This window comes from Pyxicephalus adspersus, chromosome 6 (assembly GCF_032062135.1).
Source record: "Pyxicephalus adspersus chromosome 6, UCB_Pads_2.0, whole genome shotgun sequence".
In the NCBI taxonomy this organism is placed as follows: domain Eukaryota; kingdom Metazoa; phylum Chordata; class Amphibia; order Anura; family Pyxicephalidae; genus Pyxicephalus; species Pyxicephalus adspersus.
In genome coordinates this window covers 48,032,711-48,059,690 of record NC_092863.1, presented here as the reverse complement: position 1 = coordinate 48,059,690, position 26,980 = coordinate 48,032,711, and the positions used below count along the sequence as shown (strand labels likewise).

Sequence of the window (26,980 nt, the reverse complement as noted above, 5' to 3'; positions counted from 1 at the left end):
CCAACATCACACAAGTACTAGGCAACAAACAGGAGAACAATTGGTAGATACGAAGTGCCTAAACAAGGATTTTCTTGACAAGATCACTAGTTATCTTTTCAATAATGCAGAACAAATTTACTTTTAAAAATTACATTAATGCTTATATTTTAGTGATTGGATTTAGACATTTAAGTTATTTTCTAGAAGTGGACAACTTGGTTTGTGCATTCCTGTGACACACTCATCCACTCACTCATCTAACCTTGTGTAATGAAGCTGATTCAGCATTTGTAACTTATCCATCACAGCAACTTTTTATGACTGCAACAAAAAGACACAATGTTTTATTAGGCTGTGATTTTCCAGAAATATGAATATATATATATATATATATATATATATATATATATATATATATATATATAAATAATATAAAAAAACATCCCACAAAAACGGTTTGTAATATCAAACTTTATTGCTTAAAACTATTAAATCAAAAAAAGGCTTTAAAACACAATATGTAAGATAAAATGCACAAGATTTACATCTGTACTGAAAGCAGTCTCATTTTGAAACCAGTGACAGATGTGACAAATCACAAGCATCTGACAGTCACTCAACAATTCATACAGCAATCAATGTATAGTCAGCAGACAAATTTTCAGACAATAATTACACTGGGAGCAAAAACAAAAAGCTTTGATTTCATCAGTGGCGACACATTTTATTGGAACAGTACCTTGAATGTGAACATCCAAATTGCCATTTAATATAGCTTAACCCCAAGACTTCAGGGAATATATACACATACAGCAAAAGGAAACATCAAGGTTACAATGTAAACTAACGCAGTATACATACACTCTAATAGTTTACGGGGAAAAAAAAACTCAAAATTCACCAACGTGTTACAAGTTTGCAGGCAGTACCATAGCTTACCGTAAACACTAAATATCTCATAGATACGCATGTCATATGTACTAAACATTTTATTATGACACCTTCATTGTTTTCATATAACCAAGTCATCTTTAGATATTTGAAAAGAAAAGAAAAAAACAGACAAACCAACCATACAACTGCAGTTTGTAACACTGAAAAAAAAGGTCACAGATGCTGGAGCAACTTTGCACGCAAATGTATTCAAATAAGCATTAAAGAAGAAAATTCATGCATTAGAGGTTTCAATATTGCATTAAATATTACCAATTAATGAATGACTTTGTATTTGCAAACAATGACTGTTTATAAGAGAAAAGAAAAAAAATCATATACGGTTTTATACAAGTGAATAAATGGGTGCCCACTTTTTAAAAATATAAAAAGAACAACAAATAGAGCAGCACAGGCTAATAAATATGTAAGTGCTGGTTTCGGGAAATGAAGTAGTATCTGACAAGCCAATTAACATCATTGAACTTCACAACACAAGGTTGCCATTTGTTTTAATGCTTATTTTCTAAGCTCAGAAACAAAGGCTGAACTGCTGTGCAAAGCGGCCAGACATTATGTTAGCCTTGGGTTTCAATAAGATCAATTTTAGTGCTGTGAGGCGATGAGTAGCAGGACACCTTCTTTGTGGAGAAAGAATAAGGTACATTTCCTGGGAAAAACTATATATACTTATTTGTGTTATGCAAGCACACTACAGATGAAATTAATTATTGTAAAAGTTAATTACTTTACAAATGCACAGACCACATACACCTGCACTATTACATGAAAAAAAAACTCACACTGTTAAAGCTTTGACAGGCCCGCCAACTATATTATATAGGTTAGAAATAGAAGAACATAGCAATTTTAAATATTTGCCTCCAATTCTATCAATGAAATGTATAAGTGCTGTATATTTTTATGTCCATGTAATTGTTATATCGCATGGCACGTTCTTAGCCCCTCATTAACCCCAAAATGTTTTGTGTCCATATAATAGATATCCTATACTTTCCTACAGCCTCAAGCTTCCTGAATGGGAGCGGCCATTTTTTTTTTTATTGAAAAAGGAAAGAAGTCTAAGGTAACAGCTTTTGCCTTTGATTGTCTAAAGTGAATGGCTTTGGTCACACGGATACAGAAAAACAGCTAAAGACTTGGGGCTGTAAGGTACCAAACAATTTCTTTGTAAACAATGAAATACTGGCTAGCAAAGCTTAACATTACCTGTAAAACACAATAGAGATTTTTTTGCCATGTTAAGCCCCTTTAAGTAAAACATACATGAAAAGTAGGAGACAAGTATTAAACAGTTTGTTTGCTGTTGCATAAGATATAGGTAGCTTGGCAATCAGCATTATCAAAATAGAAATATGCTTAGCAGAAAAAAAGCAAGACAGGTTACCTGCTTATTTCATTTGTCAAGTCAACTCAAATTGCTTGTTTTAAGGAATATCTCCTGTCCCAATGGTCTGTCCTAAAAACATATTTATTTTCTATTGCCCTTTGGTATTCACAGATGTAATAACAAAGACTCGTCTTTCCATTAAAATATAAAAGCAAGTCTTTGTCACCATGGTTTCAGGACTTACTTTTTGTTTTTCATTGCTGAAAGACAAAAAATATAGAGAGATAATTACAGTTGCTATTTTCTTACTTTCCTCCAGTTCATATTACAGACACACAACTATTTTCTATAATACTTCTATAGGTATAATAATACGCAGCCTACCATTAGGTCAATATGAACTTCTTGGTGAATATTAAACATTCAAGCCCGCAGTATGATGTAGGCTTTACATAAACTGGCACTGTGCCACTTTCCACAAATGCAATACACTGAAAATGGTAGCGAAGACATAATTACCCTAAAGGAACACAAAACTGTTATCTGTACCTTATCTGTTGTGGAAAACACAGGCACATGTACGTGAGGGGGGAGGGGGCACATAAGGAGATAGGGCCACCAGTCACCATACACTGGACACTCTGTTTTGAATCGGTCATAGATACTCGCCCCACAGGGAGAAATCATAGGGCCTCTTTTATGAAGTATTTACTGACAAAATATCAACACTTGGCACACATCTTAGGCAACAATCTTATAGTCAGAATATAACCCAGCTTATATATATTTGCACGTTTTGGTTAATAAATGCTTTTAGTCTTTTAGCTTTTAGAATGCTTGAAAGGCATGCAAACAGTTACCCAACTTGCTCACCAGTCAGAAGTTTAATTTGAAAACTGAAATGGTAAATCAGTTTGCATATTAAATATATTTATCTAGGAAACAGTGTGTAGTATGATGTGGCCAATATGACCCAAAAGCGGTGCGTAGCTCTTGCAGCATACCTAATGCAGCCAAGAGACTACTGAGAGAAAATAAAACATGCATAGGGCTGACAGTGCAGGCAGTGACAAGTGCAACATTTTATGCAATCACTTTTAGCAATCAGTTAATCCTTTTAGTACTATTCTGTTCACAAGTATTCTTTTATACACCATAAAATATATTCTTATCAGAATGGATCTTCAGGGATGTAACTTGTAAACATGTTATTAATCTAGGTACAAACTATTGTCATCCCCAATTTTTCTTTCAGCAGTCTTTGAATGTAATTATACGATCAGTTGTTGATAATAGGAAAGTTCCCATTATGAATCATTTTTTAAATTTCCAATATTAAAGTTATTATAGGTTGTATATTTAATGTACAGTTCATGTATATTTATAAGCTCAAAATGTTACAAATTAAGGAAATCTTTTTATATTTAGTTTAAATCAGGGTTACCAAAACCAAATAAAAATAATGGAATTGCTGGTGATTATCCTAAATTTCACAAGGGTTTTATTGGCTATTTCATATAAGGCAAATTGTATCTTAGGACTTGTACCTCATTTTTTTAAATGCAAACCTGTCAGTTACTATAACATGACTGACCGTTGCAAGAAATGCAAAGCAAAAAAAGGTGCTTCAGTCTGACCATTTGAGAAAGTCTACTGTCTGAAACAATTAACTCAGTGCTGGTAAATAGACTGCTGGCAGTTTGATTATTATGTCTACCCGCAAGACTATATAAACCTTTTGCACAGCCATATTAAAGGTGATTCATAAATAAACAAATTTGTTGTTCTCTATTTAATATTTTAGTGTCTAAGGAAGGACGACCATAATGATACACGTCTCATAAAAGTTTGTTAGAAAAGCCAACTTACAGGTGGGATTAGAGGGAATGTCAGGTAGCATGAGGATCATCACTACTCCAACAGCAATATCAAATGCGTCTCACAGTCAATGGCACAATCCACAATGTACAAAGCATAAGACAGGGACGGATCAAACTGTTCACGGTCACCCTAAATGGGATATACGGTATGTTATATTGGGTGTAATTGCTGGCTTATAAATTGCCAGAGGAAACAGCAGGGGTCATTTCCTACATTAGTTTTAGTACCTGCTGCCAGCAAACCATACTTTCCATAGGGGTGAATAGTGACTTACACAATATGCATGTCACCTAAACAAAATAATTAAAAAAATAATAAAAAGTTAATATGAGAAAGTTAAAAGCCCCCCCACACACACACACCACAGTATTCCCATCTGCTCTTTGTTTTCTTAAAGACACAGGGAAATGGCACAGTGATCCAGAATCTGTTTACTCAGTGTGTATACAATTGGTAATAAGCATGATGTAAAGCAAGAACCATATCTTGTATTTTTCATAACAGCTGCCACCCAAGATGTATCCTCATACCCCATGTGTTTTTATAGCCTGTCAAAAAATCAATGGCAGTGACTCTGCATTCTAAAGAAACTACCCCACACATTCCATAATATCTGTACATAGAAGTGACAGCTATATAACATTCAATGAATCAATACCTATTAGGCACAAAAACTACATTTTAATAGCTTAAGAGAATTCTCCCCATTGTAGGATGAAGAAAAAAAATAAGAAAAAAAAAGCATACCTTTGTACCCTGCATTTTTTTGAAAGAAGCAAAAAAGAGTAGAATGAAAATAGCCTTGCCCAGCCTCCCATGCCTTTGGTTTTCATAAGGCCTTACTTAATACATACACCGCAATAAAAGATCAGCAAGTAAAGAAAGCTTACAATACACTACATACGTTTACCAACATTCATATATGAAATAGTGACAGGAATTACAAACATTTACTGGCTATCACTCATATCTGGTCAGACACAATTTGTTAAATAGAACTCAACAAAAGGACAACATGAGCAGCCTGCAAAATTGAACTAGGAATAATAATTTTAAATAAAAAAAGTCATCAACTACAAGCACATTGGTCTTTAAACGAATACTTAAAGCCTCGGTTATTGAGGAATATTAATTGCTTTCTAATAATACATTGATGCCCAACAGAAATTACCAAAAGCTTTTATAGGTTTAACTTTGTAATTCTGAAAGAGCTCATCACCCTTTGTGTGCTTAAAAAGTGAACATAAACGGCTTGAGCACCCTTAGTGTAACTTCCTGCTCATGTGACCTCTATAAATCAAGGCAGTGTGACTGCACAAGCCCCTTACATTGCACACAATGTGTGCGCGCTATAGTGACAGTAGTGTTTGCATTGCAGACTGATGCAGCCATTAAAGGGCATAAGACAATGGCATACCATTTGCATATGAGATGTGCTTTGAAAACGTTCAGTGAGTTTTTTTTTTTTTACACAAAAACAGCAGTTTATTAGAATGAACTTGCCAATAGAAGGCACATCTGAAGCACAAACTGTGCAGTAGATGTGACAGAGGATGGAAAAAGCAGCTGAGATGTCTGCAAAGCACTAATATCAGATAACCAAGCATATGCTGAATATTGTGCTCTGTCTCTCACTTAATTCAGTCACACTTATGTGCAAGATCCTATTTCCAATATTTGTTTCTACATTGTGTGTGCAGTAACCACAATGAAATATATTGCAGTGGTTACTATAGTATGAAGCGGTCACTTGACTGTTAACGCTTGATTTACAGAAGCTTCATATTACAAGGCAAATTGCACAACTGTTTTAGGGTTGTGCCACCAGAGAACAGTAAAGCAAATTGCTATCTATACATTAAAAATACAACTATATTTATTATTAAGCTATTCAGTGCATTCAGTACATGTCAAAACTGAAACATGATTAAGAAAGAATACTATGCCACTTTAGGATCCAGTTTACAAAGGATATAGAATAATAAAAGAAAAACAATGCACTGTTACTAGATTCGTCCCTAAAAAGGGCAAAGTGCTTGACGTCCTAAAACATAATGAGTAAGCCTACTAGATGTGCACATCTCAGCAATGCTCTTTTGGACCACAATACAAAATTCATACAAGGTGAAATGGCACACAGTTTCATAGGGGAGGTAATATTTCTGCAGTGTTGCGCAGATGAAGTTAAAAGGACTATGCATAATGAAACAGCCCTGTTTGCATATCACAATCATCTTCAGTGTCCCTTGAACAGTTTATTAAAGCAAGCCTCCCAAGTTTCTTATTGCTCCATCAGTATACCAGTCAGACATCTACTGTGCACAGGGGTTCATTGCCAGGCTGTGCAGATTCAACAATCGTCATCTTCGGCTTCTTCCTTGTCTCCTCCTTTAAAGAAATCAACATTTAGAAAACATTGCCGTTTGCCTATATAATTTTCTAAAAATGATTACCAAATATGGATTGGAAAATGGTATTTGTGTTAAGATTGAACCCGAAGTCATAAATAATTTTCAAATTATTTATTTAGTTTTTTAAATAAAATGACAATCCTCTGTTATAAACATTCAGAGAGAAGCTGTAGTGATGGCATGTCACTGTCAAAACAGTCTAATAAGGCAAAGAAAAACCTGTCATTAGAAAAATACTGGCACTGTCTTAGCCAAACACTCAGTTTTAATACTCCTGTGAAAATATAATCGGTAGAATTCTGGTAAAGGCCAACATCACTTCCTATCAAACAGGCCGAAAATAGTATGTTTTTCGGTCTTCTATAAAATTTTGGAGTTCAGACTCATGGATTAAACGAACTTTACAATCCTTACAATAAATTTGTATTAAGGAACCCACAGAAAAACTATTAAGTATTACAGCCACTCGGAGGCAGGAGGTTCAAGATATATTGCCACTTACCCTTTCTTGTGCTAGCCTGCTCATCTCTTCCTGCAGCTTATTCAGAATATGAAGATTTGGCCTATTCTTCTTAGCATACTGATGTAGTTCTATTACACTTTTATCTGAGGTTTCCTGATTGGAAAAAAAAACACAATTAAAAAACATGTATCTAAAACACATACAATACAAACTAATCTCCAGTAGTTATGATGACAATATGGTCAGTTTCATAGTAAAATAGCATTACATTAATAGCCAAGTGTTCACTCTAACCTGCTTCACCATCTTGGTGCTCTCTCTCCCATACATACGCAGTAGGGAACCCCAGTTTTTCACATGAGGATGAAGGAGCTGAAGGATCTTCTGTGATGCCAATTGTTTACCAACTCTCTTATTCTTGCCTACAAGACAGGTCAAAAGCATACGCATAGTTAATTTCATGGATCCATTGCCTATATACCAGCAGTAAAAATGTTAAGAGAAAGGGGAATAAGACATCAACTCACACCAGCCTCTTACTGTATGCTTTCCACAAGTCATAACATATTCACTTTTCTGGTTTTTGCCAGGAATCACTTCAAACTTTATGGATGTGTCACCCATTCCATGGTTTCTGGGGAAAAAAAATCACTCATTTCATTATAGCAAGTTTAACTGTGGGGGAAAACAGCCCTGGTTACCTGTGTGTGTAATATGCACAGATGGGAGAAGGGCTATGGTAGACACAGCTAAAAATGTCTGGCTACCCTAAACATTTAAAGGAAAGAGGATACAGGAAAAATCATTGTTTGGTTTTGAAGGTTTGGGCCTGCTTACATTTTACAGAGCCGGATTCAGATTCTACAATAAAAAAGGATTTAAGAGGCTTTAAAGGCTGTAAGTAGCAAATAATAAAATCTGTATGAAGGGGAACTTTTTTAAATCTTTGTTTAGACACCAAAAGGTTCTACATCAACTAAAAGTGAGACGTAAAGCACAATAATTTTGCACTACTGCAAAAGGAGAAGCAGAACCCACAGAAAAACTACTATACATGAAGCCTATTAAAATCTGCAAAATGACCCTTGGGGATCCCTGACAAAGGGATATGCCAGGGTTTCTTTTTTTTTTTATCAGACTGACTGCTATTTGCAATTTCTGGCTCCAAAACCACAGTTCATACAAAAAACTTTTAATTTTAGAATGGTTAGGGAAGAGCCAGAAGCCCTGACAAGCAAAAGAAACACACTCGATTTGGGACACAAATATTCAAATGAAGTGATTTTGTTTAGTTTTAACTGTAAAAACCTACCTTTTAAGGCACTCAAGTAGAATCTGATGTGGTGACAAAAGCCCAGCTTTATTGGTCAACTCATACACTCGTGAATCCTCAATACTGATATGGTTGAAATACTATCAAAAAAGGAAAACACAAGGGTCAAAGTACAATTGTTTTAACATATCAAATGAAATTACTGGAAATGTTACAAATTAAGTATTCAGGGAGGTGGAAGGTGCTTATATGAGTAAGCATAAAGGCTCAATGGTTAGTAATTTAATTACCTCCAATTTATAACAAGTACATTCTCTATGTTAATGTGTGCATCCCTAAAGATAACCAAAACCCAAAACATATCCTAGCTATGCAGACACAGTGAAACACACACAGTGTTTTGCAGTTAAAGCTTTGCCTGTTAGCAATCTTCTGAATGGACAGTGTAGTTAGGTTGTCCAATGCTAGCCAATCAAAATGGTTGAAGGTTTTGAGCTTGGAAGACAACTGGGTGACTGCCAGCAGAAGCAATGAAGAAAGAACATTTGCAGATTCTGGGGAAAAGTCCTGGCACCCTCTGAGTTTAGTTCTGCTTTAAGCTCAGTCATGCAATGCCCTATTTTTCAAAGCAGCACAGCTTGAGATAACTTTAAAACTATCACTCAAGCATTATTATCTCTCAGTAATGCTCAAGACCAGGGGTGTTAAACTCTGGCCCTCAAGGTCATTTTTTTTTGGCCCCCCAAAGAATTTCAAAAATGAACTACATCTGGCCCGCCCGCGTTACCACCTCACATCATCATTTTCAATACATGAAATACATAGACATTATTCCTGTACACCCATCGTGTGACACAAAGCCTAGGCAATGATCACATGGTGCCTGACTACCAGGGAGACTCTGTTTGTTTCAATCCATTAGAGACCACATAGTGTAATATTTAGTATCAGACAAACTTGTGATGTGAGAGGATGAACAACACACAGCCTGCATAGATAGATAGAAATGAGTCTTTTTAACCCTAAAGTGTGTGTAGAGGGGCTTGTTTTTGTTAGTTATGGATGAAGTAGTAAACTTTCTCAATTGTTTCAATAAATTTCAAGTTTGGCCGCCGACTTGGTCTAAGTTTTTATTTTCGGAGCTCTATGTATTTGAGTTTGACACCCCTGCTCTAAACTGATTTCTGAATAATAACATAGGGTATTGCCCAACATATATCGGCATGTCCACCTGTAGTCTCTACCAAGAATGCAACTGAAAACACAGCAACACAATTGGGAGACGGGTTACATCCTTTAACCAGAAATGCGGAAAGTGGGACATGTGGCAGGATTACCAGGTAATTTTTTTTTAAAAAAAGGTTCATATCGCCACGACTATTTTGGCAGCTGCTAAAGAATTTTTCAAACCTTGAAGTCAGGCCATCACCGAAAAAATTACTTATTGAAAAAAAGGTCCAGTATGGTGTCCAGTACAAGACAGCTGGAACTGTAAGATCTTAGGAATTACTTATTGAAAAAAAAATAGACTATATAAAAAAAAATAGACTATAATGCACTAAAGATAGCAAAAACACAATCCAAAGTTTCATCAATGTTTACAGCACCAACTAGTACGGGGCTAATAAGAGAGAGATACAGTTTAACAGAATACAGCACTAAGCAATTAAGTGACTGCATATCTTCTAGATGAGGATACAGTCGATTAGTGACATCTTAGAATCTTAGTATTTGATTAACTCAGTTCAGATTTTATGCTTATCCAAATGGGCAAAATACGAGCATACACTTGCAATTTTGAAGAGTTAGCAAAAAACTGACAAATAAGAAATAGTAGGGAATGAGGCAAAGGAGAAAAATGTGATGAGTTTATCTCACCTCTAGCTCATCACTATCCTTCGGTTTTTCATCAGAAGTCTGCTTTATAAAATCAGGAATAAGGATTTCTAATGTAGCTCGAGCTGAAACAAGAATTAATCCACTTATTTTTTTTTTACTAAAGTCAGTAATAATTTTGAAAACATTAAGTTGATCTTACCAGCTTTATTCTTTGCCAGTTTTTTACTGCTTGCTGTCCCACTACCATATGTCACCCCATCTATAATCACAGATGCTCCAAAAGGTTCACTTGGGTTCTCTAAAAAATGTTTAAGAACAAAATTAGTAATGTAAATAGACTGCACTGGAGAAAAATGAATTCAATGATTCTGCAGTTCTGTCTAACGAAGTTAGACACTTACAATATTGTAGGTGCTAAAGGTAGTTTTGCAATTAAAGTAGAGAACTCCAATGTACTGCTCACAAGTAATTTTAAGCTAAATATCCCTTGTCTTTTATAGGATCATACATATGTATACACATACACACACTGAAATATATGGACTTTCATATTTTACCTATTCTGAAAACTATAGTTGTGTCTACTATACCAATATGCCATCTAACGGCTTTAGTAATTTCTGAAACAAGTGCACAGATCAAAATAATTTTTTAATAAGATTTTAATAAATTAATTCTTCTTCAAAGATTTGACATAGTAATCAAGGAAAAGCCGACCAGCTTGCACTTCGGTTTTTATTTGTCAAAAATGTCTATATATCTCTGATGAGGCAGGGGTATGGGGGTAATAACTGCTCTACATAATTTTAACCTGCATGTAATTGATGGCTGGCTGACTGGGAAAACAAGTATCTATAGTAACCAGCTTGCATTCCAGTAGGCTGGTCATAGTAGATCAAAACAGTGCACAGCTGGCAAAAAAAGAAAACTTTTGAACAGGAAGAGAATCCTTCCCAATGTGCAAGGAAAAAAAGACATATCAGAGGTTGGCCAGCCCAATTTTCTTTGTTTCTCCTTTTCAGAAGGAAATAAAAAACCCACTGGTTTCCAAAGTAAGCAGTGCCCCCTCAATATAAATGAAACATTTTTAAACCTTACCACATTCAAAAAAGTTGTAAACAGGGCGAACTTTAAGGACTCTCTGCATATATTCATGGAGGATGCAGACTTCAGACTTTCCATTTGGATTAATAACAAATTCTATCAGAAAAAAGAAAAATCATACTTATAACTTTAAACAAGAATGCTTTACAAACAAACAAACGACCAAAAAAAATGTAAAATGAAACAAACCTTTCTTTGTTGGTGCATCTTGAACAGCTAAAGTTATAAGTTTCTGATTGGCAGGTAAAATTGGTCTTTCAGATTCAGCCAACTTGCGTTTGACTTCACGGTTAAACTGCCTTCTTTCTGCCCATGTCCTGAATTTCTTTACAGTGACCTGCTCAAAATCAAATCTCTTCTCCAAATAGCCTCTGAAATCTTCAAGGTCTGGTGTTGAATAAAAACATTAAAAAGGTCAACATGCCAATGACTTTAAATAAAAACTTTTTCATTACATTCCTTATTTTAGACCGGGTGCCATCACTGGTCAATTAAGCTACTGGAGAATTGTACTACATTTTTATTTTTAAATAGGGTTGTAGCTAAAGTGGCCAATGACTTCCACAGAGCAAGTCTCAAGGCAACTTTTCCCTTCTCCTTCCCCTTCCCTCTGTTTGACACTGTTGATCACCCCCTTCTAATCCAAATCTTGTGCTCCATTGGTATCAGTAACACTGCTCTCTCTTGATTTGCTTCCTATCAGTCTGACCGCTCCTTTCAAGTTTCTTTCAATGGTACTTCCTCCTCCCCAACTTTCCTCCTTGTTGGTGTTCCCCAAGGAACACCTCCCTACTTGGTATTCTCATATCCTTCTTTGGCTTACAGTACCATCTGTATGCTTATGACACTCAAATCTATCTGTCCACCCCTGACTTGTCTCCCTCAGTCCTGGACAAGGTTTCATGTAGCCTGGAAGCCATTCCATCATAGATGTCTGACAGACAACCTGGATAAAACCCAACTCATCATCACCCCCCTCAAATTCCAAATCTCCCCCTGACATATTCCTAACAGTTAACAACACAGTAATTCGTCCCTCCTCTCAGGATTGTTGTCTTGGCATCACCTTTGATTGTGCCCTCTTATTTAGCCCCCACATTCAGAACATTTCCAGGTCCTGTCACTTTCACCTGCACAATATCTCCAAAATTCGCCCCTACCTGTCCCCAGAGACCACTAAACTCCTTTTACACACTCTTATCTCTTGTCTGGATTATTGCAACATCCTCCTGACTGGTATTCCAATAACCGGACTCTCTCCTCTACAATCAAATATGAATGCTGCAGCCAGACCCATCCATCCTTCCCACCGCTCCTCTTCTGCTGCTTTTCTTTGTAGTTTTCTTCATTGGCATCTTTACCTGAGAATCAAATTCAAACTCCTGTGCTTTGCCTTCAAATCCCCACATAGGCTTTTGTCCAACCTACCATTCTGACCTGGTAGAAAAATACTCTCCTAGTCGCTCTCTCCGCTCCCCCAATGACCTACTACTGACTTCCTCACTCATAACCTCATCCGACGCACGGTTCCGAGACTTTTCTAGAGCTGCCCCGACTCTCTGGAATAGTCTTCCTCGTCCTATTCGACTTGCTCCTACCCTCTGCTCACTTAAAAGAGCACTCAAAGCACACTTTCCAGACCTACCCATCTTTTTCTGTCTCTTAAAAACCTCTCACTACTTCCCATCACTCCATGTCTCTCCTCCTATTGTTTGAGACTTCCCCCGCCTCCTAGATTATAAGCTCCTGGGGAAGGGTCCTCTTCCTCTTCTCCTCCTGTGTCACTGCCTGTATTTGTCTGGCATTTTCTACCCCCATTTAATGTACAGCGGTGAGAAATATGTTGGCACTATATAAATCCTGTTTATTAATATTAATAATAATAACAATAATATTAATAATATTATTAGCGTCATGTGAGTCAGTCCAATAATTCCAAAAGGCATCTCTTGTTTATAATGAAGAGTAGCTATGGGATCTGTTCAAAGCTACTTTCTCAAAATCTGGGCGATGAAAATGCACAATAGGATTCTTAGCCCCTAGAAATCTCAAAAATTTGGGGAGTATTTTCTTAATTCGTAAATATGGCACCAATATTACACCATAGACAAATTCATATGTTGTAGTTACACAGATTGATAACTGATGCTGGGGGACTAGGCAAATTAATAATGGATTTTGACAGAGGTTGCAGTTGTGGAGTAAAAGAGGTTTGTTGAAATTCTTATGTTTGACTTAAAAGTATAAGCAGAGAGCTCATGCAAGTGTTAAGGCAGTGTTGGATCTGCTTTGCCTGCAGGTCAAATACACCCTAAAAGGACATGCTGTATCCAAAATTACTATAGTGCTTAAACCTGCAGTGAAGCACAGTATGTGCTATTCAGAATGAACTACACCAGTGGGTAAGGTGCAAAGAAGATTCAGGTAAACTCACCAATGGATTCATCTTTGCAAACTTCGACTTTGGCCTTGACTTGACCTAAGGCTCCTTGTGCAAATTCCCCTGTGGGCTCTTTGTCAACAGACACAAATTTGTCTGCATTGGCTGGTTCTGCTTCCTCAGAACTGCGTTCCAATAAGGTATTGTTCAGAGACTCCAAGGGAGTAGGGGCTGGAGCTACGTCATTTTTCTCCTTCTCTTCATTATCCTTCATTCTCTTGTAGTGCAAGCAAGGAATACTGCTGATGGGAGGATCATGTCTCTGAAACCAAACATTGCACCAGGTAAAAAAAAAAAAACTACACACTGTATGGTTTATTATATACTTTAATATATAATTGCAGAATTCATTACTGATTCCACACAGTAGAAATGGAAATCTGTAATGGGAAACAATTAGGCGGTAAAAAAAATACAAAGACATCAGTTGCTGACCTCCCTCTGCCAGACTATGGCTTCAAAACTTTCAAGTTGGCTGGGAATGAGAATGCAGCCATTAAAGTTTGGTGATGTGAGAATGTCTGATCAGAATACTTGTTGCAAGAAAGTAGCAGTGTTTAAGCCACTAGATCAAAATAATACTGTTTCCAAAAGTAAAGAAAAGGCAGCACTCATCTCACAAAATATGTTTTCTTTAAAGCTGAACTCCAGACAGAAAATACACATACACATACACACACACTAATGAAAGAAAGGACAACATCATAATTCCATGCAGATAGAGCTGTCAGAGGGACCAGGAAGCCCCACCCACTACATGATGCCTGCAGGAAAGCATATGTGGCAGATAGACCATCTGACAGACTGATCTGGAAAAAATATACCAAATTTAAATAATAATAATACAAATGCTTTTTGCATTTACATAATATTTGTTTATCCTGCAGTTCAGCTTAAATCTTTAGGAGATCTATGTTTTTTGGGCTGATTAACATTTTAGTCCATGGGTTATAGATTTTAAAAGGCAAACTGTGTGCCATTCAAAATAGGCTTTCAAAGCACAAGACCCTTTTGTGTTGCTTATAAGCTAGAAAACCCTATAAATTAGCTTTGTAAGCAAGTAAAGTGAAAATGTAAAAGAAAAAAATCTAACAACATAGCATTAGCATTGAGATGAACATACTCTGATGCTTCCAGTTCCCAAGAAGTAAGGTCTGGACCACGTCACCACTCGTGTTTCTCTGTGCAAGTAGACAGGAATGCCAGAATTATGGAACGTCATTATCCATCCTTCAGGCAATGGCTCAGTTGGAGGACGTCCACGACCTAGAGATTGGATTTAAAATAAGGAGGAGAAAAGAAAATATGCCAAGTGTTTAACAATTAAAGCAAAGTCTACATTCTTTCTCCTGTACCCTGTAGGATGCAAACACAACAAAATAGAACACATTTAAACAGAAAAAGAAAGCATCTCACTGAATCATTGTTGAAAATGACTGTGCACATCCTCTTTGGCTAAAGGCACTTTTAGCTGTAATAACTATTTAGTACATTCATACTGCTTTTCAGTAAGTACAAAAATGTATGCTTTAACATTTACAATGGATGTATTTCACATGAAGAGCCTTACTTTTCAGAACAGTTTTTATCCTTGTTATCATTGGCTGAACGCTGGTCTCGCCGTCAGAATGGTGGTCACTATCTTCATCAAATTTCTCTTCTAATCTTCTCTTTTTGGGTTTATGAAGACTCTCTTCCAACAGTGCATCCACATCATTATCAAAATCATCCTGCAAAACAAACTATCAGGCACGTTCCTTCTTCTAGATGGTGGGAGAGGTCAAATCCCCTTTACACCGAGCACAAGCATGTACCTCCAGTCTGGAGCTAGAGGATGGCAAAGAATGGGTCTACAATATGCTGCTGGCAGCGAAATACTGGGAAAATACAGTAAACATCTGACCAGCGTATGGTTAGGATGCATGACAAAGCACAACAACTCATTACACAGGTGAGCTGCTCCAATAACAAATGAAATGTTAGTAATTAGAAAGGAATGGGGTTGGTTAGGATTTATAGACATACCTCATAATTGTAAATCAGAGATTCATCGTCAATCTTATCCCTCTGTAGAATTGTTTCTGATACAAATTCAGCTCCATCTTCATCAACATCCATCACGTTCTCCGTAAAATCCTCAAGTTCATCCAGAACAGCATATTCCACTTTTTTCTCATGATCTGTATCTTGTTCATCATTTCTGTTACTTGTAATTTCATCATTACCCATACTTTCACTATTGCTACTATGAGCAAAAGGACAAACATGCAAGTCTCCATTGACAGTTTTATTGCTATCTATGTCTTTTGAACTCTCTGAACCTGTTCCTGTATAAAGCACCTTTCTATCTTTGCTTTTACAACTCTCCGTAAAGCTTACACTAATTTTAACATCTTTAAGTAACTTAAGATCGGGGGTAAACCTCTTAACTGGTGGGGCATGGCGAGCAGTTCGGGGGCTTTGGTCACTGTGCAATGGATCTAGTATTGCAGGATGGTTCTTGTATGTAGATGACCCTTTAGTGAGTAGCTGTGCTCCGTTGATTAGCTGCAGGTCCCCAGGTGGGGTTTGTGACTGTCCATCACCACCAGAGCCAACGTCCATTACCTCTGCGTCACTGGACGTTTGCAGGGGAGGTGGTGGAGGCTCTTCATTTGGCGGCAGTGGTGGGGGACAAGCAGGTGTGAATTCCATCTCCTTGCATCCAGGTTCATCAGGGGGAAGGGGGATATAGTCACATTGCTCCATGCCTAATATTTAATCTAAAGACTAAACAAAATATGCACTTAACAAATGACTAATTTTAGTTCTAATAGGCGAATGTCCAGCTTGTATAAAGCATTATTCAAGTGGAAACTCAGATGATTCAGTTAAGCTGACTACATTGCTCTTTTCATTAATGTAGACAGCCTTCAAAAATACTGTCTCTATTACTGGAAATCACAATGTATTCAGCTTAAGATGAGTAATCATTAGGCATTTTGGTTCTTGAAGCTTTGTTCCCTCCTGTAGAAAAAAAAAGGGGGTTGGGGAGAGAAAAAGAGAATACCGTGTTAGAAGTTGGACACAAAAAATAAAGCTTAATAACTATAGCAAGGTCAGCTCCTGAAATATACATAGGCCCACAAGGACACAGTACTATGATTTAAAAGTGTACTTTTATAAGATCGTGATCAGGCAGGCAAAGGACTGACCACGTCTGTTAATGAACAGCTCAATGTATGATCCTGGCATAGCTGGCTGCTGGGAGTTATGTCATTCAGGCCAATCAAAACAGTCAAAGATCCCAAACCAGGAAGAGGATATGATAAGATTCTAGTTCAGGGGCAAGGAGAGGTAAGAAGGTAAAAAAAAAAAAATAAAGCAAGTTGATTTTATTGCAGAAGACACATCGCCTGTTTCTTCTGCAATAAAGAACCTTTCTGCTTGTAATTTTTTTTTCAAGTTTAGTTCCCCTTCACGAGCAGAGTGGTTGGCTATAGAATGTTAGTGGTAAGTATTTTCCAGATGTATAGTTAATTTAGCATCATAAGAAATCTCCCTCATTTCTTTTTTCACATCATGTTTAAATTAAACATATTACATAGAACAAAATTAAGCTACTAAGATAAACCTCTAGTGAGAGGGACAGATATATAAATCTATAACATATATAACAAATGCATTTCTATTGTTCCTAAACTGTCCAAACAACCAGCTTAATATTGACTCTAGTGTAATCAACATATCTTGAGCATGAGGCTTTCTGTTGAAAATATATTCATTGTAGCTACAATATAGTACAATTAAATGGGTATTTTAGCTAGCTGTGGGAGATGTTTGTGCACATCCCACATGATTTCATCCCTGCTGTGAATAAATATAGAAACCTCTGTAAAGAGCAGGCAATAATAAACAGATCTGCCTGACTAGGCAGGTGTAGAGCGTTACCAATATATATCTATTAATTTGCTTTGTAAGACGATTTAACGGATTGCTCTACCCTAAATGTCATGAACAGGAAAACAAGCCAATCAGTTTATAAACAGGAATAAATCATGAAAAAAATAAAAATACACACACACTGTATTGTGCCTATGGCAACTACCCCCCTTAATTCCACAACCAGCATTGTAAAATAACTAACTAGATTGCCTGACCAATGCAGACTTCTCTTATCCATCTGTTTTTATTTTGTTCCCTTTAATGCACTCTGAATTGCAAAACTTTCACTGAATTTGAATTACAAGAGATATAAGCTATAGTGACTATCATTTCAAAAAATGTACTGCTAGTTTGATACAAGTGCACTTTGTAAATTGTAATTTGTCTGTACAGCAGGGATTCTCAACCACGGTTCCACAGAAACCTAGATTTTCTCCAGAGGTTGCAAGGGGTTCTTTGAACAATGAGTAATTTCTGCTCCTCATGTCGGTTTAAGTGAGACCAATGAGCTTTTTGGCTATGTATAAGGGTGACATTCCTCCTGAAATGTAAGAAGGTATTCTTTTCGTTGATCACTATATTATAATGTAAGCTGCAGATATAATAATTATAGTAAGTGGTCCCTGAAGACTTGAGTTATTTCAGGGCTTCTCCCATGTTACCACATGTGTAGGTTGATGCCTCCCCTGCAAATGACTTTCTTTACACAAGTGGCAATAGTTTTAATTAGACAGGAGCCCCAGCTGCCATTGGACCCCCACCCAGGTCCATGATTGGACATCCAGAACCCTGTAGCACTTTTATCCATTTAGGTAGCAGGTTGTATCTGCATAGATGTGCATTGGAATGGAGCAGTACGCCAGAGCATCAAGCCCAATCCTTCATCCTCTAAACTGTAAAGTCTGGGACAAGTGATAATCATGTGAGTGTAACAAGGCTTAATAATGTTTTGACCAAATAAAGTATTTTAGGACTCAGGAACTTCTCCCTCATCTTTTTTTTCACATAAGACAGAGGAGATGTCCTAAAGTTAGAGGTAACCTGGACTGGAAATATAAACTGCTTGAGATAACATTGGTCAGCTCCAATCTTTCTTAATGTTATCCCTTTAATATTATATTTACTATTTATCTATATTTTTTCGATTCTTCTTCCCTAAGCCATATAATTGATGCGCTCATTCTCTACTCAAATCATCTAGACACCAATCTCTCTTTCATCTTTCTTTATCTCTCAAACTGTTAGTAAAGCCTTCCAGTTACTTATATGAATATGATGCACTATTACCATAGCAATACCTATTATCATTGATATTTATTCTTAATAGTATTATACATAGGCTTTATATATACCATCTCTTCCAGATAAAAAAATTATGAATGTTAATAGTGCTTTGCTATACATCCTCTCCTAGGAAAATATTATGTATAGAGATAATTTAACATATTCAGCAACCATCTATACTAATGATTTGTTATTTGTAAACACACTTTTGTAAACATACCTTTGTTATACGCTAGCTACTTCATATCTATGCTAACAAATCTTACATACACTGCTGCTGCATATGTAAGCAACATACAGTAACCGTTTTCCTACCTATTCATCTATATTACTAACTACAGATCTCAGTCTGTATGATTTCGCTGATTTCATGATGACTGTTTTATTGGTATTTTTAGAGTACATATACTTTAATTATTTCAGTATATTTGGATTTATTTTTAAAATAATGGACAACAGCTTTTATGTCAATATTCATTTTTATTCCAGTGTGATACCACATTTACCAGTACTTTTCATATTTGAATATCACCTATTTACTTATTCTGAAGTATACAATATCATCACTATTTATAAAGATTTTTCTCCATTTTTGGCAAATATTGTTAATATTATTATTCCCATATTCTTCATGTACACTTATACAACTATTGTTTTCATATTTAGCTACCCTTGGTGGCTTAAAGGTCCCCTGAAGAAGCCTATATAGGCAAAACGCATCTGGTGGCTATACAATGAACTACCAGAACTGCATCTGCATAGAGATTTATTATGTCTAGAGCACTTGTCCCATAAGGGACTTCACTCTCTGTCTTTATTATTCTACAGTTCCAATCAGAATGGTTGGTGAAGTATGCAGATTCCAGAGCTGCTGGTAATATAATATACTATGTTTTTTCAAATAGTAAGCAATATTTTCAAAAACTACTGAAGTCAAATAGAATGGGACACTCGTCCTGAGAAATACAACAAGATCCAATGTGCTAGATGCCCAAGACAAGCGGTTTTAAAACACAAAGCTCTAGAGCAACTGCAAAGAGAGCCACAAACTCAAGTTCAGGTACAATAGGCAATATTCTCCCCAGAATTTTTCTTCAAGTTGGGTGGAAGCCTGTGTATTGTAACCTAATTTTTCAGTAACCACCCAAAAACAGCCGGGTGGTTACTGAGAAGTGCTGGGTGGTGCACCCAGCTAAAAGGGGCTAGGGAGAATACGGAATAGGGGTTGCATTATACTAAACTAAAGTAACCAAAAGAATGATATCCCTGAGAATACTCAGAATGCAAAGACAAGTTCATACTTACAAAGCCCCCACAAGAGATAGACAAAAAAGGTGATCCCTTCCAACTGCAGCCAAAGTACAGAGCATATACAACAACAACTTCCAAAACTGGGCAATATACGCGACAATATAATTCACAAGGAAGGATACCTAAACACATGATTACCATAAAGGAAAATTGTAAACTTCACACTAGGTGATCAAATCCAACCTCCTTGGCCAGGGTGATCAGGGGTGGGATCATAAACTCCAAAAATCCTTTACTAAGCCCAACATAAGAGGAACCAATGGGATTATGAAGATCCAGAAATAGGACATGAGTGATAAGAAAAAAAATTCCATGCAAAACATCTTACAAAGTCAACAGGTGATTTTAAACTGCAAAACAATTAAAAATGAATTTGTCTATACCAGTTATCATTTTCAGCAAAACAGAAAATGAATGAATTATGACTTTTGCAGCCCAGGACATAAGTTTCTATAGCCAATGTGCTTTGTTTTAGTTTATGACATTGCAGATTGTGGTAGAACACCTGACAGGTTTTATTTCCTCTCCAGGCTTTGATGAAGAAATTCCACCCCCAGGGTTTTGTTCACACCATAGCAGACATCCTTGTTCTGCATTATACTGCAACTAACAGCCACCTGTGGAGCTTCCATGCTGAGCCCAATTCAATATACTGAATAGAGCAGCACACAATGACAATCCACAACATCAGACATTGCTTCCCGTGCAATACACAATGGTGGGAGGTGCAGTGTACAACACACAGCATGAACAATAACTCACTACCTGTTTTGGGTACAACCATTGGCAGTAAATGTCTGACACATGAAACACAGACAATTAAAGCTGGCAGGGGGTCCAGGCTCCCTTACCCAGGCCCAGTATACACCTACAGGTCCAACACCATGCAGCTTATTTATAAAAAGCACAACAAAGGAATGGAGCAGCCAGTGGCTATGTCACCCAGTCTGGCGCTGTCTGTCACCCAGTCTGCTTTAGCACTAAGAAAGGAAAAAACACTGAATTGTTACAGCTACTAGATAAATGATGGACAAATCTACCCCACTAATAAAGCATAGCAGGCTACCTAAGACCTGCTCAGAACCTTGAACCAGGCTCAGTTCAGTCTATGGGATACCTATAGGGTCACAGTCTGCGGGATACCTATTGTCAGGAAGCTTTTACATACATTTATCCTGTGATTTGTTTGCACACCTTACTATTACACCCAGCTCCATGTACAGCATTATGTAATCCTAAACCTCCAAAAATGTATCCCTATTCCTTGTGAAACATGGTTCACCCCAGAAAGGAAGCAGGCTTACTCGGGTTTACAATACACACTGGACCATACCTAAAATGAAACGTGGGGGGGGGAGTGTCATAAACAAGGAGCCCCCCAACATCGAGTGACGCTGTGTGGGGTGACCGGCATAGCTCTCATTGCTAGTATCAGGGCCGGCCTTACAAGTCAGCCCCCTCCCGCCATACACTCGCCAGTCTGCGCTGCATCCTTACCTATCTACCTTTCCATAGTGCGGGAAGAAAGATACGACTATGTACCTTGTGCCGGCCATCAGGCGGAGAATGAAGGCTGAATTTACGGAAGGTAGCGGCTAGTTCCCATCCAGTAGAACGACCTGGAAGTGACGTTGGGCAGAGAACCGGAAGTGGGCGGGGCGTCATGGATAAAACTTGAAGCCCGGGAAACTGCAGTTCAGAGTCGGGGAAATTGGATTCGTCGTGTCTTCACACAGCAAATAGGGTATGGTTCTATTCATTCTGGGGTGGCATACCCTTATTATAGGGCGCACAGGTAGTTCTGTAGGGGGATATGGGGGAGACAGATGATAGGAGCACTGATATTGCAGGGGGATATGGGGGGTTCAGGGAATGTTAGGTGATTGGAATGCATTGCTATTATTGCAGAATGAAATGAGGGTGAAGGAAGTGTCAGACAGGTGATGGGGTGACTGGTATTGTTGTATTGGGATATGGAAGGATGGGGAAAAGTGGGGACAGGTGTTTTGTATACTGGTGTTATTTCATGGGTATATGTGGGTACAGGAGGGGGGGGGGAGGTGATGAGGTGCACTGGTATTATTGAAGGGTGATATGGGCTTTAGGAAGGTTGGTGGGGTGCATAGGTAATTTTTCAGGATGATTTGGGGTTCAAAAAGCGTAGAAAGGTGAGACAGGTGATCGGATGCACTTGTTATAGCGGGGTGATATGGGGTGTTATAAAAAAAGAGCCGGTGATGGAGTGCAGCACTATTAGGTGACATTGCCACGCTGAGGCTGCAAAGTTTATAGGAGATTAACATCATCAGTCAGAGGGGGAAAAAGAGCACCATACCTGCTGACCAATCAGAGCAGTGGGAGTGGTTCTAAGTGGCCCTATTGGTCACAATTTATTGGGTTTTTTTTTTGTTGGTTTTCTCTTTCCCTGCCACGTGATACTTCTCTCTCTCCAGTGCCACTACTGTCTGTCAGATGGAAGTGGGGGTGGGGGGTGTTCAACGTGCTCCACAGAATGTGTGGGGGGAAGACAACATGCTCCATGGAATGGGGGGGGGGGGGCAGCGCATGTGCAGGGGGGACAATGCGGATCAGGGGGCAACAAGCATCACAGATTGGTTGGGGGACAGCGCACTCCACATATGGGATGACTGCAGAGTATGGCTCAGGGATTAGCACTCCAGCCTTTGCAGCGCTAGGCCCAGGTTCGATCCCCAGCCAGGACATTATCTGCATGGAGTTTGCAGGTTCTCCCCGTGTCTGCGTGGGTTTCCTCCCACATCCCAAAAACATGCAGTTAGGTTATTTGGCTTCTCCCAAACAATTGACCCTAGACTACATTAATCACATATGACTATGGTAGGGACATTAGATTGTGAGCTCCTTTGAGGGACAGTTAGTAACACGACTATGGACTATGTACAGCGCTGCGTAATATGATGGCGCTATATAAATACTGTATTATAATAATAATGATGATGAAACAGATTAGAGTTACGAGGGGCTCTACAGATGAGGATGATGATGATGATGATACTGTGCAAGGGTCTGATTGGCAGTTAAATGGGGTCCTTCTTAATCCCAGAAGACGAGACACTAAATAACTGGTTAGAGAGCCTGGGCAGGGGATGAGCAGTGAGGGAGGGATTCGTTGGAGAAGGTCAGGAGTGGATGGCATGGCATGGCATGGTAAGGTATTAATGTTATTAATCATAATAAATGTCATTGGTACAAATTGACATAGCCAGCACCTCTGTGAGATTTACTTTGGTGGATTCCAGATTCTAAGACCCACATAACCCCACAAAATACTAGGCCATGTGAGAAAGTTGCTCAGATGGAGGGGTGAAGTTCTCTTTTTTTTTTTTTTTTTTTTTTCCAGTAACCAAAAGTGATCAGACAGGTAAGATCCCTTTCTGCAATATTGACCTGCCTGATCATATAAACCTGAAATCCTAGTTTAGAGCAGAGCTAAATCAACCACAAAGGTGCATGTATGCATACCAGAAGCAGTGGGAGTTGATAAATACGTGTGTGTGTGTGTGTGTACCATGCACCAACATACATGTTAGTCAATCTGCACAACCTCCTCTAGATCTAAAAACACATGTAATGCAATCATCATCCACACTGGATAAAGATTGATTCGGATTTTTGGAAGGCTTATCTGCTTGTTATTTGCTACGAGCATGAGTTGGGTTAGGGAACTCTGTGTCACTTTCCATGGCACTGTGATGGGATCCAGTACTTGTTATTTCAGACTAATTTATACCCAGATTCTATGAGCAAGTACTGTATGTTCTATGGTTATATTGAATTATAGATTCATATGTTCTGACTTAATCAACTTTTTTTTCTTCATTTTACAGCTATTATTGGACAGCATTGGGATTCTGAATTTGTTTCCTCGTATCGCCAAAAATGTTTAGCATTGAAAGCTATGGTTCCACAGAGTAGATCAGTATTTTTTGTATTTTATTATCTTTTATTAAATATATTTATTAAAGCTGAACTACATACATATATTTTAATTTGTGGATTATTACACATATTAAAGTACTATTTTAGATAAACAGCATTGCGTAGTCTATTACGTATTTACTCCATGCTTAGCTCATTACTTATTTACTGCAATACATTTTTTGCGTATTTGTGTCTCAAGAATTCCTGTATTTCATGTACACGTAGTGCGAGAAATACGAAGGCAGCCCTTTCTGACCTCCCTGTGAAAATTCTACTTACCTGGTGTTCAAGACTGTATGCAGCTAGAGAAGTCTAAGGCTAGGTACAGACGTGCAATGGTTCTTGTCTGATAATCGGCTCAAAGCTAATATCAGACGAGAATTTTGCATGTGTACAGGGCTCACCGTCCGAATGACCGACACAGGCGACGAACAATCGTAATGAAAGTGAAAAGGGAGTTGGGTGCCACTCTGCCGTTCTCCTCCTCCCCTCTCCGTAGAGCAGAATGGTGCTGTATGTACAGTGCTCGTTCTGATTGGCACTTTAATGCACTTTGGGGACTGCTGTTCAACTTGTGCAGTGTGCTGCCTGATGGCACATGCTCCCTCAAGACGTTAGGTAGCCCATTCATAGTTGACCGTGTTGTGAATTGGCCTTCAATGAAATCCAAAAAAAAAAAACGCACACACACCAAAAGTGTCAGGGCAGGGGCTATTGCCTAGCAATGGTGGTGTGAGGATGCAGCTCCATGCATGACCCTGCTGTTTCACAGTCCAGCTGTTATATCCCTCCCTGCCATTCCTCACTTCCCCCCCAATCCATGCAGCCATTCTGCACAGGTTTCCCATAGTATTTTTGTGGTGTTTTCATTCTGAACATTCTGAAGGTCCCGTGATCCTATGTCTCCCTCTGCAAGGATTTCTTGCTACAAATTCATGCAAGTCTTCAGAGCTCTACCATTACCTGAACCACAACTACAGAAATAATATCGGGGTTGGAAGCCAGCCAGAAGCTACTTCATATTCAGATCTGAAAGTACCATCACTGCTATCTTCTATTGGATAAACCCCTGACAACAGCTCTGCAGATTAAGTACACTGGGTCCCTGCCTCCATGTCACAGTCATCTGCTATGCCAAGTGATGTGATCTGTTGAGCTCACTTTCTTTTGCTGTAACAATGTAAAAAGCATGGCTCAAAGGCTCAAACTTGATTTTGATGGTGCTGAAATCCACCTACTACTAGATATGTTCAGGCACGCTGAAGATGCGCCTGCTACTTGACTTAATTACTGTCATGCTATATACAAATGGGGTCATCCCCATCACTCTGTGGAAGCCCAAGAACAGTCCGCACTGGGTGTAACAACCCCTACTTCTTCTCCAGATGTATACCCAGCAGTCTGGGCCAATCAGGGACAGAGCAATCAGTGGAGCTCTGCTATGCTGACGGCTCCGCTCCTCTAATAGCTCCGGCAGTCCTAGAGGAGCTGTAGTATGTGCTACAGATACAGAACACATATCACAGCTCCTCTAGGGCTGCGGGGGTAATCAGGGGAGCGTAGCTGTCAGCATAGCAGAGCTCCACTGATTGCTCTGCTCCCTGATTGGCCGAGGAAATACAAATCCTGATGACGCTTGAGCTTTAAGTTTAGTTACACAAAACACACACGTTAAATAAAATGATTTAACATTAAAGCCTCATCCAATTTTTTACACATATTTAATCCTTTCAAGGAATTATTAAGTTTTATGTAGCCCTGTACTCTATCTCTGAAAGGGTTAAAAGTAGAACTTTCATAAACGCTTATGTAAAATTGCGGCAATTAGCAGTAAAACGCATCATAAGTGTTTAAAAAAGTTTTTAGCGTTTTTTAGCATAAAAATGTATATAAACGTGGTAAGGAATGTTTATATGCTTTTTAAAACTGTCCGTTTAGACCCAGTCTAAAGCTGCTTGGACAAAATGCCGACTTGGAAATAGCCCACTCATAAATATCCAGGGTAATTCACATTCAGGACAAAGAAGACCTTTTAATGCCCCCTAGTGTTAAGGTCGGGTATAGGGATAAGAAATAGCCCACTCATATATGAGCAGGCTAATTGCCATCAAGTACTGGATGGAAATTACCCTCAATATATGTGAGTGGGCCATTACCTGTTCCTATACTGGACCTTAACACTATTGAGCATGATAAGGTCCCTGTACTGAGTGTTAATTAACTTTGATATACATGAGCTGGCTATATCCTATCCAAGTACTGAACCTGACCACCAAGAAATAATGAGGTTCTTGTATTGGATGGGAATTAGCCTGCTCATATATTGTAAGTGGGCTATTTTCTTATCCCTATACAGGACCTGACCACTAGGGAGCATGAAAGGGACCTTTTACTGGATGTGAAAGTGTATAAGTGGGCTATTTCCCATCCAGTACAAGGAGCTTTTGATGCTCCCTAGTGGTCAGGTCCGGTATAAGGACAGGAAATAGCCCACTCATGTTTCTCATCCGGTACAGTTAAAACAGGTTCAGTTTCAAAGTGGAACCAAATTAACTAAAATATCCCCATTCCAATGCAGGGGGCCTCCAGGAAGAAGAGACAAGCCTAATCTCCACCAAATGGAAATCCAGACTGCCCCCCTCTATGGAGGATTTGTATGCTCGTATTCAAGACATATGCCTGATGGAGTACCTCACTGCCCTCCTCTGAAACAGGGTTGCAAAATTTGAACAGATATGGGAACCTTGGGATGCCTACTATACCAGTCTACAGGTTTAATATGTCGCTGGTTCCAGACGCCACTGTGCTTCCTATCCACCTTTGT

The 26,980-nt window shown here is 38.3% G+C and overlaps 1 protein-coding gene across 2 annotated transcripts; it reads right to left on the bottom strand.

Moving 5' to 3' along the window:
- Window positions 1-437: 437 nt before the first annotated feature.
- On the bottom strand, window positions 438-21,822 carry DGCR8 (DGCR8 microprocessor complex subunit). 2 transcript variants are annotated; one of them, XM_072415688.1, is made up of 14 exons: window positions 21,694-21,822; window positions 15,703-16,683; window positions 15,248-15,407; window positions 14,801-14,943; window positions 13,672-13,939; window positions 11,427-11,624; window positions 11,232-11,333; window positions 10,333-10,431; window positions 10,173-10,255; window positions 8,334-8,434; window positions 7,549-7,655; window positions 7,316-7,443; window positions 7,061-7,174; window positions 438-6,535 (listed from the first exon to the last, which is right to left on the bottom strand). In XM_072415688.1, exons 2-14 carry the CDS (start codon window positions 16,423-16,425, stop codon window positions 6,452-6,454), a joined length of 2,310 nt encoding a protein of 769 aa, XP_072271789.1. In that variant the 5' UTR covers window positions 16,426-16,683; window positions 21,694-21,822; the 3' UTR covers window positions 438-6,451. The 2 variants fall into 2 exon arrangements, with proteins under 2 accessions (XP_072271789.1, XP_072271788.1); XM_072415687.1 differs by having other exon boundaries at window positions 21,739-21,819.
- Between the last annotated feature and the right edge of the window lie 5,158 nt (window positions 21,823-26,980).